This window comes from Camellia sinensis, chromosome 1, assembly GCF_055761805.1.
Source record: "Camellia sinensis isolate YWXY chromosome 1, ASM5576180v1, whole genome shotgun sequence".
In the NCBI taxonomy this organism is placed as follows: Eukaryota; Viridiplantae; Streptophyta; class Magnoliopsida; order Ericales; family Theaceae; genus Camellia; species Camellia sinensis.
Genome location: NC_138961.1, coordinates 4,232,243 through 4,246,353, shown reverse-complemented (window position 1 = coordinate 4,246,353; position 14,111 = coordinate 4,232,243). Strand labels below are relative to the sequence as shown.

Genomic DNA, 14,111 nt, shown 5'->3' with positions numbered 1-14,111 from the left:
TGGGAGGTAAGAGAGTTTCCTTTCCATTAGATTTATTTTAAGAGAGAGAAGATTGTATGAGATTTATATTCTTTTTAAATAAAGGCTTGATTTATTTTGAGAGGGAGAGGGAGGTTGAGAATTGTGTGCTTTTTTCTTTCTTTTTTTCTTTTTATTGACAATATATTTGCATTAAATAATTTTAAATGTTAATATTTATGCCCTTGGAATAGCCAATAGATGTTTTAATTTATTTTTATTTTTTTATAAAAATAAAAAAAAAATAGATTTAAGGTCACTCTGGTATAATATATAGCATAGATAGATATATTATGAGATTTAGGAAAGAGATAAATATTAGAGAAGAGATTTTTGGAACTTGTAATTTAATTATTATGATTTTTAAATCTATAGTTACTTTGTTAGCCAATAGTATTATTTTTAAATATTTTTAAAATTACAAAAATTAGCAATTTTAGTTTTTTTTTTAATCTGTAGTTACTTTGTTAGTACTATTTTTAAATATTTTTAAAGTTATAAAAATTAGCAATTATGGTTTTATGTTCTTTTTAATTTATAATTTTTTATTTATAAATATATAATTACTTTTTTATGAGATGAGCTTTGTGTTTTTTTTTTTTTTAATGTATAATGTTTTTTAATGTATAGTTACTTTGTTATAAGATGAGATTTAAGAAAGAAAGAAATATTGGGGGAAATATTTTAGGAACTTGAAATTCAAAATTTTAAGTGATTTTTTGTTTTTTTTTTTTAATCTACTTTGTTAGCTAATAATAGTATTATTTTTAAATATTTTACAATTATATAAATTAGTAATTGTGGTTTTACAATCTTTTTAATTTATAATTTTTTAAAATATATATATATATAATTACTTTGTTATGAGATGAGATTTGTATTTTTTTTTAATCTATAATTACTTTGTTAGTCAATAGAATTATTTTTAAATATTTTTGAAATCACAAAAATTAACAATTGTGGAATGAGACTTTGAAATTCTTACAAGTTTTTTCACTAGAAACTCCATTTTTCTTATATAATATATATATATATATATATAGATATAGATAAATTAGTTAGTACCTACCTGGGATCCACAATTCACTGACACGTGTCCTTTTTTTCAAATTGGAATTATCTAATTCAAATTGGTGTGTACAATATTTGTAATTAAAAAATTAAATGGCAAGCCCAAAGAGTCATCATATTGTTGGTGCTCCAATCCCTATCCAAAATTAACGGACACGTGTCATTTTTTTTCGTCTTTTTTTTTTTTTTTTGATAGTCAAAAGAATAACGGAACAAGAAAGCAAAATCAAAAAGACGCTTCCCTCTTGACGAGAGAGCGTAAAGAAAGCGGAACCCCCTCTATACATACTGAGAAGCCCTCCATAGCAATTGCCATTCGAGCTAGACAATGAGCTATCGAATTCCCTTCCCGTTTTACATGCTTAACACCCCAAGAGCGGAATCTGGCCAACAGAGATTTGGCTTGCTCCACAAAGTGCCCAAACGAAGCCATGGAGGCCCAAGAGGATTGAAGGGCGCGAACTATCACTAACGAGTCACCTTCAAGAATTATGTGGTGCAACCCCATATCCAACGCAAACTGAATAGTTGCAAGCACTGCAAAGGCCACAATAAAATCCACATCCATCTCAGACGCCCTTTTGACTGACATGGCAGCAATGACTGCACCCTTATGGTCTCGAACCACAACCCCAGCACTAATCAATCCTTCGACTGCAAAGCAAGCCCCATCAAAATTAGTCTAAAACAGCCCTGCCTCGGGAGGAATCCAAAGAATTGGCATGTGAACATGCTGCGACACCTGAACGCGAAACTAGACTGCACAAACTTCTTGGTAATACTCATATGCATAACGAGTCAGCTCCGCCTCAGATTGGTACTTGTTATTGCACACCACTTGGTTGCGATGTGCCCAAATGCACCAGCAAATCACCCAATAAAACTCCTCATTCGCTAAATGAAGAGGCGAAATAACCTCTATAATCCAGTCAAACAAAGGCCCACCCCATTGTCGATGAGCAACCAAAGCAAGGCTACTACATGCCCACACCTTTCTCGCAAAAGGGCAATTAAAAAAACAGTGATGAATTGATTCAGGGGCTTTATGACAGAGACCACAATCATCGTTGTTTAACACCTTTCGGGACTTGTAACTTACATCGCACTGGCAAAATTTCCAAACACATTTTCCAGCGAAAAACTTTTATTTTACCAGGAAGTCGCATGTTCCAAAAGTTCTTCCAAAAACCAGCCTTGTCCCTGCCACCATTCAACAACGAAGCATGCTCAGGCCTGCTGCGAATACCCATTTCAAGATGATAAGCTGATCTAACCGAAAACAGCCCCTGTTTTGTGTAATGCCACACTAATGTGGCCTCCGCCAAGTATGGGCAAACATGTATCGATTTAATAACCTCAACCTCATAGGGTGAGAAGTAAACACCAAGCACTACTTCATCCGAATTCCCCAAATCATGATCAATCAGGGCACTTACCTTATTATCGACTCCCAAGTAGGAAGGAGAGGAGCAAATTTTGAAAGAATATGACTGCGGTAGCCATTTGTCCTTCCATATCCTGATCTAAGATCCATTCCCCACTCTCCACCGTAATTTTTCTAACAGGAGAGATCACGCATTCCAAATGCTCCTCCACGAAAAAGAAGGACTCGCCCCCAGAGGTGCTTCAAGAATTGAGCACTGTGGATAATATTGAGCTTTCATAACTTGGGCCACCAAACTATTTGGGAATTGTAGGAGTCGCCAAGATTGTTTAGCCAGCAAAGCCTTATTAAAAGCAAAATAGATCTAAAACCCATCCCGCCTTCAGGCTTCACCTTACAAAGATTTTGCCAACTGCACCAATGAATCTTACGCCTTTCCTCACGTTGACCCCACCAGAATCTCGCTATCATACCACTGATCTCACAACACAACCCATCTGGCAACTCAAAATAGGACATGACGTAAGTTGGGATAGCTTGAGCTACTGCCTTAATAAGAATTTCTCTCGCCGTTGCCGACAAAGATTTTTTCTTCCAGCCATTAAGACGCTGCCACACTCTGTCTTTTATATAACCAAACACTGCCTTTTTGGACCGACCCACAACGGATGGCATCCCAGAGTATTTCCCGTTAGTCACCAATTGGCCCACACCCACTGTCACGCCCCGTATTTTATTACTCGAATAACATTACCAATATTCATTAATCAAGTCCATTTACAAATAATATTTCATTCTTGGATGAAATGATGAATAATTAAATATACTTATTCCCTTTCGTTATACAACAATGACATTTACATACAAATAAAAGAAATGTCCTGAGGCTTATAATAAAATAGAGAACATTACTCTTTATAAAAAAAAAAAAATAGCGCTCAGTCAAACAACAAATGAAGTAGTACAATCCATCACTACATTACACTTATGAAATGGTAAAACCCATTGTTTGATCTTCAAATCCGAAAAGCATTCCCTGTACACATGTATAGGCAGGGAGTGAGAAACCATTAGCTCACCAAACAATCCCATATTAAAACATTAGAAAATAATGCGGGTACCAAAATACTCATACATATACGTGAAATCATATCGTATCAAAATCATATGATTTTATTACATAATCTCTTAAATTCAATTTATTTAATTAACCACAACAAGTTAACTTAAATAAACAAACATGTTTCGATAGCAACAGGACATCCTTTTCAATTCATTCAATTATCTCATTATCAATTAAATCAAATAATTAAACAATTAATCAAATCCATTTTATACAGTCTTATGAGATAAATGCATATGTCATGTCATGCTCAAAATATTTTTCTCATCTTTTGAAAATCTTATGCACAATGCCAATTTGAAAACACATTAATCCAACAATTTCAATAAAATTCCAAGATAGTAAATACGACTCAGGTGATTCCTAGGCTGGTGTCTACAAGTAGACTATACAAGTACTACCAATTTGTCATTTTTACCAGTATTAACTGGAAGGCTCGACACCTGTAATCTGTCATTTTTACCAGTATTAACTGGAAGGCTCGACACCTATCCGCGCAGTTTTTAGTCTTTCACCATGGACACTCAGACCAACTTAACCAATATCAAATTACACCCCCTAACCGAACTTACCAACATATTTACCCAAAACAATTCAAAATGATCTTGTTTCACCAAAAACAATTCCTTTCTCAAAACAATAGTGTTCAATTCAATTCAAAATCCATGATAACAATGAAATGGAATGGCAACGCAATATGTAACAATGCATTAAAATAGTTCTAATTTCAATTCCACCACACAATGCTCCATTGTGATCAAATTTCATATCTCTATCAATGTAATACCATGATACAATCCCAAGAGATAATATAATAATGTCAATGTTCATGTATTTACCACATGTAAATCAACAAACTTCCAACTTAGTCATTTCAAGACAAATCTATAACCTATTAGCATACACCAAATATTAAAACTATTTATTAATTTCCCAATTGTTTTAACTCACACAAAACCTTCAATCAATTTTTGTTTCACCTCAACCAAGATAACCAATATGATGTTTACCAAATCTCATACTTATTAAATATTACCATTTCCATCCTACTATATCAAAAATTATAATATAATCTCAATAATACACTTTTAACCATAACGGATATAACATTTTAACCAAAATTAATTTAATCCACTAAATTAGTAAGTTTATTATATTCAAAAAATTTTGAATTTATAATACCAAACATAACTTCACATGCCTCATCCCTCAAACATAACCATATTTCAACATAACTTTTTTTTTCTACCAAGCTACTTAAAGAGACAATATTTTTTCCAAATTCTCTACCAATAACAATTTTCACAACTTTTCTAAAATTAATTAATCACATGATCTTTATACCAAAAATTATGAAATATGCTCAAGAGTAGCATTTTCAAGGTAATGAGTTCAAAAGTCCAAATTTCACATTTTTTATTTTCACAAAAATGAACACAACTTTATCATCAACATACCATCTTTCATAAAATATCATGAATATAACACTCTTAGAGTTTTTAATTCTAAAACAACTCTATAATCCCAACTTAACAATTTACACAATATTCCTCAATATCAATTTATTTTTCTCAAAAATAAATTCCGAAATTAAAGATAAAAAAATAATTCAACTTTATATTTCTCAAAATAAATCATCTAATCATAATATGATGTAAATACAATCATACAACCTTTAAATTTTATTTTCAAATTTTTTTTACAAAATTAACAACACAAAATGATTTTTCCAAAATCAATCTCAAAATGCCAACATTCTTAACATTTCAACATAATTTTCTTCCAAAAATTATCAAACAAAAATCTGAAAATTATATATATACATATATATGTGTGCAATACCTCTTAAAATGACATATTTTCTCAAAATAACCCTAACATAGCTTTAATGTAAAAATATGAAGAAAACCCCTACCTTCAAATAATGACGAAGAGCAGATCTGGAAGGAAAATCTAGCCCGATCATGAATCCAAGACTATCATTGCAAAGATCACAACGAGCTCTCTGACTTTTATTTACAACACTTTTGCAAAATCCCACTCTAAAGACTCCCACTCTAAGCTTAAAGCTTAAGCCAACAATGGAGGAAAGAGAGAGAGAGAGAGCAGGAGCTCTCTGCTCCACCCACCAAATGAAATGCTTAAAGAAAGGAAATGAAAAGATGGAAGGAAAAAGTGGGGAGGCAACCCACGTGGGTTTGCTTTCCAAAGTTTAGATTCCCCAAAAATATAATTTTTGTAATAATACCTCAAAATTTTATAATATAAATTATAAAATGATATAATTTTTCTCACCACAAAATATAACATTTTTGTGTACCACAAAATATATTATTTTGTTCACTACGAAATATACACATTTTCATTCTTTATAAAATATATAATTTTTCACCATATGGTACACACCATAAAATCAACTATTAAATATTTATTATAACTCTTATATAATAAATAATAACAACTCTCAAGGTGGTTACTACCAATCACATAATTAAAAAGGACCAAACAATTAAACATGAGTCATTAAACAAACTCAAATACCAATCACATAATTAAAAAGGACCAAACAATTAAACATGAGTCACTAAACAAATTCAAATTAAATTAAATATAAGTCATGGGTCTCACCCATAAGCCAAACATGGTCCAATTATATATTAAAATAGACCCAACAAATTTATCTAAATCATGATCTAAACATTCAAAATTAAATAACAAAATTTTGCATAAATTAAACTGAACACCAATCAGTCCGTGAATTTTCATAAAATAAATACTCATTAATAAATTCTGAAATTTTTACCCAACGTGCTAGATTTGTATATGAACAACATATAAAAATTTCATAATTTTTTGAGATCGGAAACTATTTTAAAAAAATACAAAACCGAACTATTTTCGCACAGAATTTACACAGCAGTCAAATCCAAAAATTTGCTCAATTAAATTATACACTGTCTATTTTTTTTTTAAAAAAAAATCTGGGTCATCACACCCACTACAGTTGAAAGATGGACTTGCCCCTCCACCCGCACATTCGGGCTAAAACATGTCCCCAATTTTTCAGAATTCACTTTTTGCCCAGAGGCCAATTCATATTTCTGCAACATAGCTTCAACTGTATGCAATGAATGGTCAATTGCCTTAGCAAACAACAAGCTATCATCGACGAAAAAAAGATGGGAGATTTGAGGTCCCCCTCGACTAATTGATATGCTAGAAAGTCGTCCCTATAGCGATCCAGGTTTTCCCGTCATTGTTTAATTGCATTCCGGACTCGGTTCCGTGGATGTGTTGTTGCCTTATTCTCGTTTCCATCATTTACTCTTTGTATTTGAGTCTTGGGTTGTGTTGAGCAGGTTTGGAACAGGTTGGTTGTGTACAGAAACCAAAAGTTGATGCCCAGATTTTGACCTCCACGCTCAAGCGGGGCTTTTGACGCTCGAGCGAACCCTTTTGTTTTTGCTTCTCCGCTCGAGCGGGCGTTTTGACGCTCGAGCGTGATTTTCCATCTCACAGTATTTTGTTCTACAGGTCGTCGGACGCTCGAGCGTCCACTTTCACACTCAAGCGGGGACCATCGACTACAAAACTTCTGGAAGTGTGCATCCGGCGCTCGAGCGGCGCTTTTGACGCTCGAGCGTAAGTCTGTGTCTGACGCTCATGCTCGAGCGAACCTGTTTGTATTTCAGTCCGAATTTCGACTTTTTGGATCACTTTTTCGGTACCTCTTCTCTCTCTAACTTTTCAAAACCTCCATTGGAGAGCTCCTCACTCTAAAACTTCAACTTCTCTCTAGGGTTTGATCTAGTTTGAGTGATCTTCTACCTTAGTGTCTTTATAAAAAGTGTAGAGCTTGGCTTGGGCTACATTTCCATCCAAAAATCTTGAGTTTTGGAGCATTTCGAAATTCTTCATCTTCTCCATTTGGTCTCTCCATTTGAGGTAGGGATAACTACTTTTTATGAGCTTTAACATAGATGTTGGGCACTTTGTATAAATGGTTTGATTTGGGAAAGTTAGGGTTTGAGATTTGAAATATTGAAAAGAGGGGTTTTGTTATTTTGACCAATACATATGTGTTTTGGGTCTTAAAAGATGGTATTGATGTTTATTGTTAATATTTGGACCTTTGGAGTCAATGTTGAAAAAATCGGGAAAAAGCCCTAATTTATTATTATGAATTAATTTGTATAATTAATTTGGAAAAGTTATGGGAATATGGACTTGGGTTGAAAATAATGAAATTGGCATGTTATGAGATTGAATGGTGGAGTTGGATTTATTAATCACCCACCTTTGAAAATATTGATAATTTATCTGTTGGATGTAATTATTATCTGTTTAGAAATAATTGCTTTGGGCTATCGGTGGAGGATAGTCTTGATTGTTGTAGACACCGTATGTTGATTAGGGAAAACTGAAACTAATTACATTGAGTATGACATTGAATAGGACGGTTGAAATAATACATCGAATATGTGTATTGATTGATCATTGTATATGATAAGTGTTTATATGCATTGTATTGTGTGAGAGGGGATAGGAGATGTACTCCACTGTTTGGTGGGAGATAGGGGATGGACTCCTAAATCAGATATTATTTGGGATGAGATAGGGAATGGACTCCATTGATACAGCAAATCTGTGTATCTATTGTGAAGTATGGAAGTGTTTTAATATGACTTTGATACAGCAAATATGTGTATCTAATGTGAAGTATGGGAGTGTTTTGATATGAGTTGTTATCTCATTTGAAATTGAAGTACTGTTGATATGGGATGTAGTCTCATTGAATTGCATTGTTTGGCCAGGTTCTGAGCAATGTTTATGAATTGAATCGATTAAGTAAAGGAAAGTGGAATGAAACATGGACATATTTGTCATGGAATTGGAATATGTTATAAGTTGGTTTATATGAGTTAAACATTTATCAAAGGCTAATGTTTTAGTTATTGCTCATAATATGTTTAGCATATCTCTACTGGGCGTTGGCTCACCCTATATGGGACATCATTTTCAGGTATAGGTGATATGCCGCCTCCAAGGATGTAGCTTGGGAGGTTGTAGAAGCTGAAGGTTTCCTTTATGTGATTATTTTGTGTATTACATGTAAATCAAGCCAAGGGCTTATTTTATATTTTGAGTTAGTACTCTCTTTTTGTAACCAAGTGTTGGGTTGGAAAGTTGTATGCCCGTAGGGCATTTACTTTTAATGTTAACATGTAATACTTTTGTAATAAATACTCTGATAAATAGAATTATGTTTTACTCTCTTAAGTTTATGGATATCTTGGATGTTTGATTTATGGGTTTATTTCGAGGGCGTTACAGTCCCTCTACTTTAGCTTGTCGTATTAGAGTCGATAAGGTCTCTGCACACAACAAGAAAAGATAAGGGGAGATAGGATCAACCGATGTGTTGGCTTACCATTCAGAAGCATCGAATAAGAGACACTCGATACACAATGCATCACCAAACCAACAAAATTTAACGAAAAGCCCATCTTAACCATCACCACCTCCAAAAAGCCCCACTCCACCAGGTTGTAGGCCTTACTCATATTAAGCTTTAGCGCAAAATACCCGATTCTGCCCAATCTTTTATTCTTAAGGTAATGGAACACTTTGAAATCCGTCAATACATTATTTGTAATAGCCCACCCTGGGACAAAGGCATTCTAATTTAACGACACTACCGTACCCAACACCTCTTTAAGCAGTTTAGCCAAAACCTTCGAAACTAGCTTGTACACGACATTGCACAGACTAATTGGATGAAATTGACTCGGCAGTTGTGGCTTGTTCAATTTTGGGATTGGAACAATATAGGTATCGTTAATAGAAGAAACAACTCGCCCCTCATTCAGAATTCCCAAAACAGCCCTACACATGTCTGCGCTCACTAAATCCCAAAATTTTTGGAAAAAGAGAGCTGGAGTACCATTTGGCCCAGGGGCCTTTGTGGGGTGCAGTTGGAACAAAGCTATATGAACCTCATCTGCCACAAAATGCCTATTTAGCCTTTGAGCCATCCATTCGGTTATAGATGGAGTGATACAGTCAACTACCTCGTCCATTTGACTAGGAGTATAAATGGTAAACAAATCTTTAAAGTAGCTTAACACAATCTCCTCCAATTCAGCTGGCTTCGAGCACCATTCACTCCACCCATTCTCCAGACCTGATATTGCCTTCTTCTTTTGTCGTTGGGATGCTTTCATATGGAAAAAGGCAGTGTTTCTATCTCCATCCTTCAGCCAATTCGCCCAAGTCCATTGAGCCCACATTATTCTTTTTCAAGAAGCTCTTCCACCTCCAATTGAACTCGACGCAACTCCTCCATTTCAGCATCACTAAGAACAGACAAGGCTTGTAACCGTTGAATAGCGGCCAATTTTAGTTGCAACTTGCGTTGCACATTACCCAGAACCTGCCAATTCCAAGTTTGTCATTTTTCTTCTTCTTTAAATGATTGAATTCAAACCTTGATCATTTCGGTTCAACAAAACAAAACAAAACAAACAAAAAAAACCCTTGATTGCTTGGGTTAAACAATGTGGGCCTGCAAAGAGAGAGCCCAAAAACTCAAAACAATGAAAACACTAGGGCCCGTTTGTTTTCAGAGGTAGAATGGAAGGGATTCATAGTAAGGGGATTAAGTAAAATTGTGTTTGTTTTGATGATAGTTGTTAGTGTAAGGATTGTTAAATTATTTTTACTTAACAAAAAATACAAAAAATACAAAAAATTAAACATTAATGTTCAAACAAAAAAATGCCCAACATGTAAAAAATAATAAAATAAAAAATTTGTAGTCCTTGGGACTATTTTTTTAATACCATCTCCACCTCCTCATTTTAATTCCCCTTCCAAGGCCTATCCTAATACCAAGGGATTAGGAGTTCCCTCTCCATCTCTCAAAACAAACACCCCATATACTGAGTCCACCTCACTATAAATCTCAATCCCCTCCCCATCAATCTTAACCCCCTCCCCATAACCCCAAACAAACGGGGCCTAGGGTGATTCAATTTGTACTCAAATAGTAACTTAGCCTCCGTTTGGGAAGTGGGTTGGCTTTTTGGCTTTTTGACTTTTTTGGCTATTTTAGCCTAGGCTAAAAAGCTTGGTTTGGGAAGGACTTTTTGGCTTTTTGGTTTTTTTGACTTTTTTTGTGAGAGAAGAGTGTAATGATTATGAGTTGGATGTGATGTTTTGTTTGTTGTGACTAAAATAACTTGTTTTGTCTTTTGTGGTTAAAATAGCCACAAAAGCCCTTGCCAAACGGAGCCTTAGTATAGAGTACTGTTATTAGTACCTATCTAATTTTTTTGGTCTCCCCAATTCTTTTTTTTTAATTACAATTATATCCTGAAGTAAAATTACATTAAATGACAACTTTTGATGAAACACCCACCCACCAAATGAAAATAATCAGAATGACACTCTACAATATTATACACCTACCTCCATCTCCCTCTCATATTCCTTACCAACCTAAACCCTAATCGTATTCTTCTTCATCACTATCCTAAACCCACGTATTCATCTTCAATGAAAAATATTTGAAACCAACTAATCAATAACGTTTTATTCGGTAGTTTCAAATGTGTTCAGTGTTCCAAATCAATCAATTAACGTTGTAAACAATTCTACATTTGTGGTCATTTTCACCATTCGTTTATGAAAAATCTAGAAATCCCCTAGATGTTGATTTGTGATTATGTATCAATTTTAAGCAGAATATAACAATCCCAATCAAACAATCAAGACAAAGAGACACAACGATTTTACGTGAAAAAAATCACAATTGGACACCTCCAACTGTGATCAAAAAACCACGGGCAACAGCCACAAAACAATCCACTAAGAAGATTTAAAGGAATTACACAGGTATACTCTCAATTACCTAGCGAATCCACGCCTAATTGAACCAAACTCTATGTGCCTCTTCCAACCCGTCTTCACCTCAGAATTGCCTTTACGATGAGCCACCCCGGAATCCACCAAAGCTTCAGGCTCGAATTCTTCAGAATCCACCGAAGAACAACTCTCTCTTTTGTAGAACAAACAAGACCTTTGATGTATACTCTTTAAAACATGAGTTGAATACTCAATCAAAACATCAAAGAAAACTCACAAAGTATCCCCAGATATAAACCTTAAGAACCAAAAAGAAGATCTAGAGGAATTAAATAGTTTTGGGAGAAAACCAACTATTTATAGAAAATCCAAAAGTAATCCTAGTTTTGGAAGAAATCCAATTACTTTTGGATATCCTAGTTTTGGAAGAAAATCAACTTCTTAAAGAAATCATTGTTAAATGGGATTGCCAATAATAAAACCTAACAATCTCCCCCTTTGGCAATATCGTGACAAAACACACCTAACAAATAAAATCCTAAACACTCAACCCATTACAGCCAACAAAAACAAACTTCTTTCTCAAGGTCATGATCTACAAAACAGCTATTAGTGCCACAATCTCCAAAACAACTATTAGTCCCACAAGAGTATAAGAAAAAACAATAAACATATGACAAGATTATCTTGAAATATGAGATGGAAAACATGAATAGATGAAAACTAAGACTCATGAAAAACAACTCTCAAACAACAAAAGCAAGATCATAAACCAACAACAAAAGCATGATCATAAACCAACCCAAGTCAAGATGAACCAAACTCCCCCTTACTAAAAGCAACCACAAACACTAAAAACAATGAACAAGAAGAAAACAAAAAAAATAATATGGTGGAGCAATCCAGAAATTTCAGATTAGTACCTTAAAACACACAAAACTATCCAAGAAGCACCATTACAAGAAAACACAATGTGCGCAGTCTGTAGAAGATTCCTCATGAAAGAAAGTGATGCATTATGTGAAAAGCATAGATCCCATGATAAAAAGTGTGTGTGTAACTCTTAGAGTTCGACAAACACTAGATTCAATCCTAGTAGTGATCTGAAAGTTGGGCCTCCGACAAGAGAATCTAAGCACGACAAAGGAAAGTCAAACCACTAAGAATCAAGGGGTATTTGGTGAGTAAACGCGGAGGCTCCCCTTCAATCAATGAATCTTTTTTTTTTTTTTCACACACTTTTTCTTACTTTTGCACATTTTTTCTTTCTTTTGCATATTTTTTCTTTTTCTTTTTCTTTTTCTTTTTCTTTTGCACAATCATTGGCGGCTGACACACTCAAGAGTATGAAAACCGAACCAGAGAAGCATGGATATAATAAGGATGACCTGGTTGGTGACTCTGAGGTAGCCTTTTCCTAATGGCTAGACTGCAAAGAATTAAGGGGAAAGCCGTGGAGGTGCAAAAAGATGGAAGGTGGTTAAGAGACTCAACATCACCCATGATATGCTAGTATAGGTCAATTCCTCTAGAAACGCAAAAGATCAATGACAGAAGTCCATAGAGAAAAAATAATCACTAAGACGGAAGACTCTAAAATTTGCTAATCCAAGAGTGTGTATAGAATGAGACATGCTAATCAAAAACACACACTCCAAAACGAGTAATGACCACAGAAAGCACACACATATTAACATGTAATGGATATTCTCATCTATTCCAATATGCACCAAGGACCACTCAAAAATTTCAAGCTTGCAAAACCATACTAAGAAAATCTTTTTGGGATTTTTTTCTTTTTTTTTTCAAAAATAAAGCAAGACAAAAAAAAATGAACAAGCACACATTTTTTTTTTTCATTAAAAACAACACACAAAAACCCAAAAGCTAAAACAAATAAACAAATTAACACAAGTCAAGTTTTCTCACCCAAACTGCTTTAGTACGAACAAAATTGTGAGAATTACGGTTCTTGGGTGGTGTTTTGACGTTGTGGTTCCTTTCCCCTGCAATAGGAACCCGTCTCGACATGGTTTCCAACTTCCTATTCTTAGGTCTAGGCAAATACACTCTCCCATGCAACTTATAACAATAAGGGCGAATATGACCAAGCATACCACAATGATGACAAATAAAAACAGGGTGTACCTTCTTTTCTTTTACTTTACCAACTCTAGGAAGTTTGAGAAGTCCATCCTTATGTTGAATTTTTTGTTCTCCCTTTCCTTGAGTTCTTGTATCATGAGATGTTGAAGCACTCTATTTTTGCTCTTTCTTACCACCAAAGCCAATGCCACTCTTGTCACAACTCTTTTGTTGAGATCCAATGATATCCTCCAAAGTTTTTGATCCTTTGTTCCAAAGACCAATGGTAGCCATAGCACACTTGAGCTCTTCATCTTTCTTGATCATTAGTTCTTCCAAAGCAACTTGTGACATCTCGAGAGATTCAATCTTTTCTTCATACATGGCATGGGTTTGCAGTAGCTCATTCCTTTCTGTCTCACAAGTCAACAGTTTTGCAAAAAGAACTTGTCGATCATTAGCTACCTTGATGGCATCAATCCTGGCCTCGAAAATCTCCTCCTTAAGTTTGACATTCTCACTTTCACATGCTTTGAGTTTCTTTGTGAGTTTGTCATTCAATTT

The 14,111-nt window shown here is 34.5% G+C and overlaps 1 protein-coding gene and 1 long non-coding RNA gene across 2 annotated transcripts; both read right to left on the bottom strand.

The window, feature by feature from the left end:
- Nucleotides 1-1,315: 1,315 nt before the first annotated feature.
- LOC114312721 (uncharacterized) lies at nucleotides 1,316-2,623 on the bottom strand. Its single transcript, XM_028259003.2, has 3 exons — nucleotides 2,526-2,623; nucleotides 2,243-2,322; nucleotides 1,316-1,743 (listed from the first exon to the last, which is right to left on the bottom strand). Exons 1-3 carry the CDS (start codon nucleotides 2,621-2,623, stop codon nucleotides 1,316-1,318), a joined length of 606 nt encoding a protein of 201 aa, XP_028114804.2.
- Nucleotides 2,624-3,204: 581 nt separating this feature from the next.
- On the bottom strand, nucleotides 3,205-5,728 carry LOC145789488 (uncharacterized). The gene is made up of 2 exons (XR_014327471.1): nucleotides 5,512-5,728; nucleotides 3,205-3,509 (listed from the first exon to the last, which is right to left on the bottom strand). It is a non-coding gene; the product is annotated as an uncharacterized LOC145789488 (long non-coding RNA).
- Nucleotides 5,729-14,111: the final 8,383 nt, after the last annotated feature.

Coding starts and splice junctions, on each gene's coding strand:
- LOC114312721 (XM_028259003.2), bottom strand. CDS start 2,623: ATGGATCTTAGATCAGGATATGGAAGGACAAATGGCTACCGCAGTCAT. Junction 2,323..2,525: donor ACTTGGGAGTCGATAATAAG/GTAAGTGCCCTG, acceptor TATTCGCAGCAG/GCCTGAGCATGCTTCGTTGT. Junction 1,744..2,242: donor TTGGAACATGCGACTTCCTG/GTAAAATAAAAG, acceptor CTTGCTTTGCAG/TCGAAGGATTGATTAGTGCT.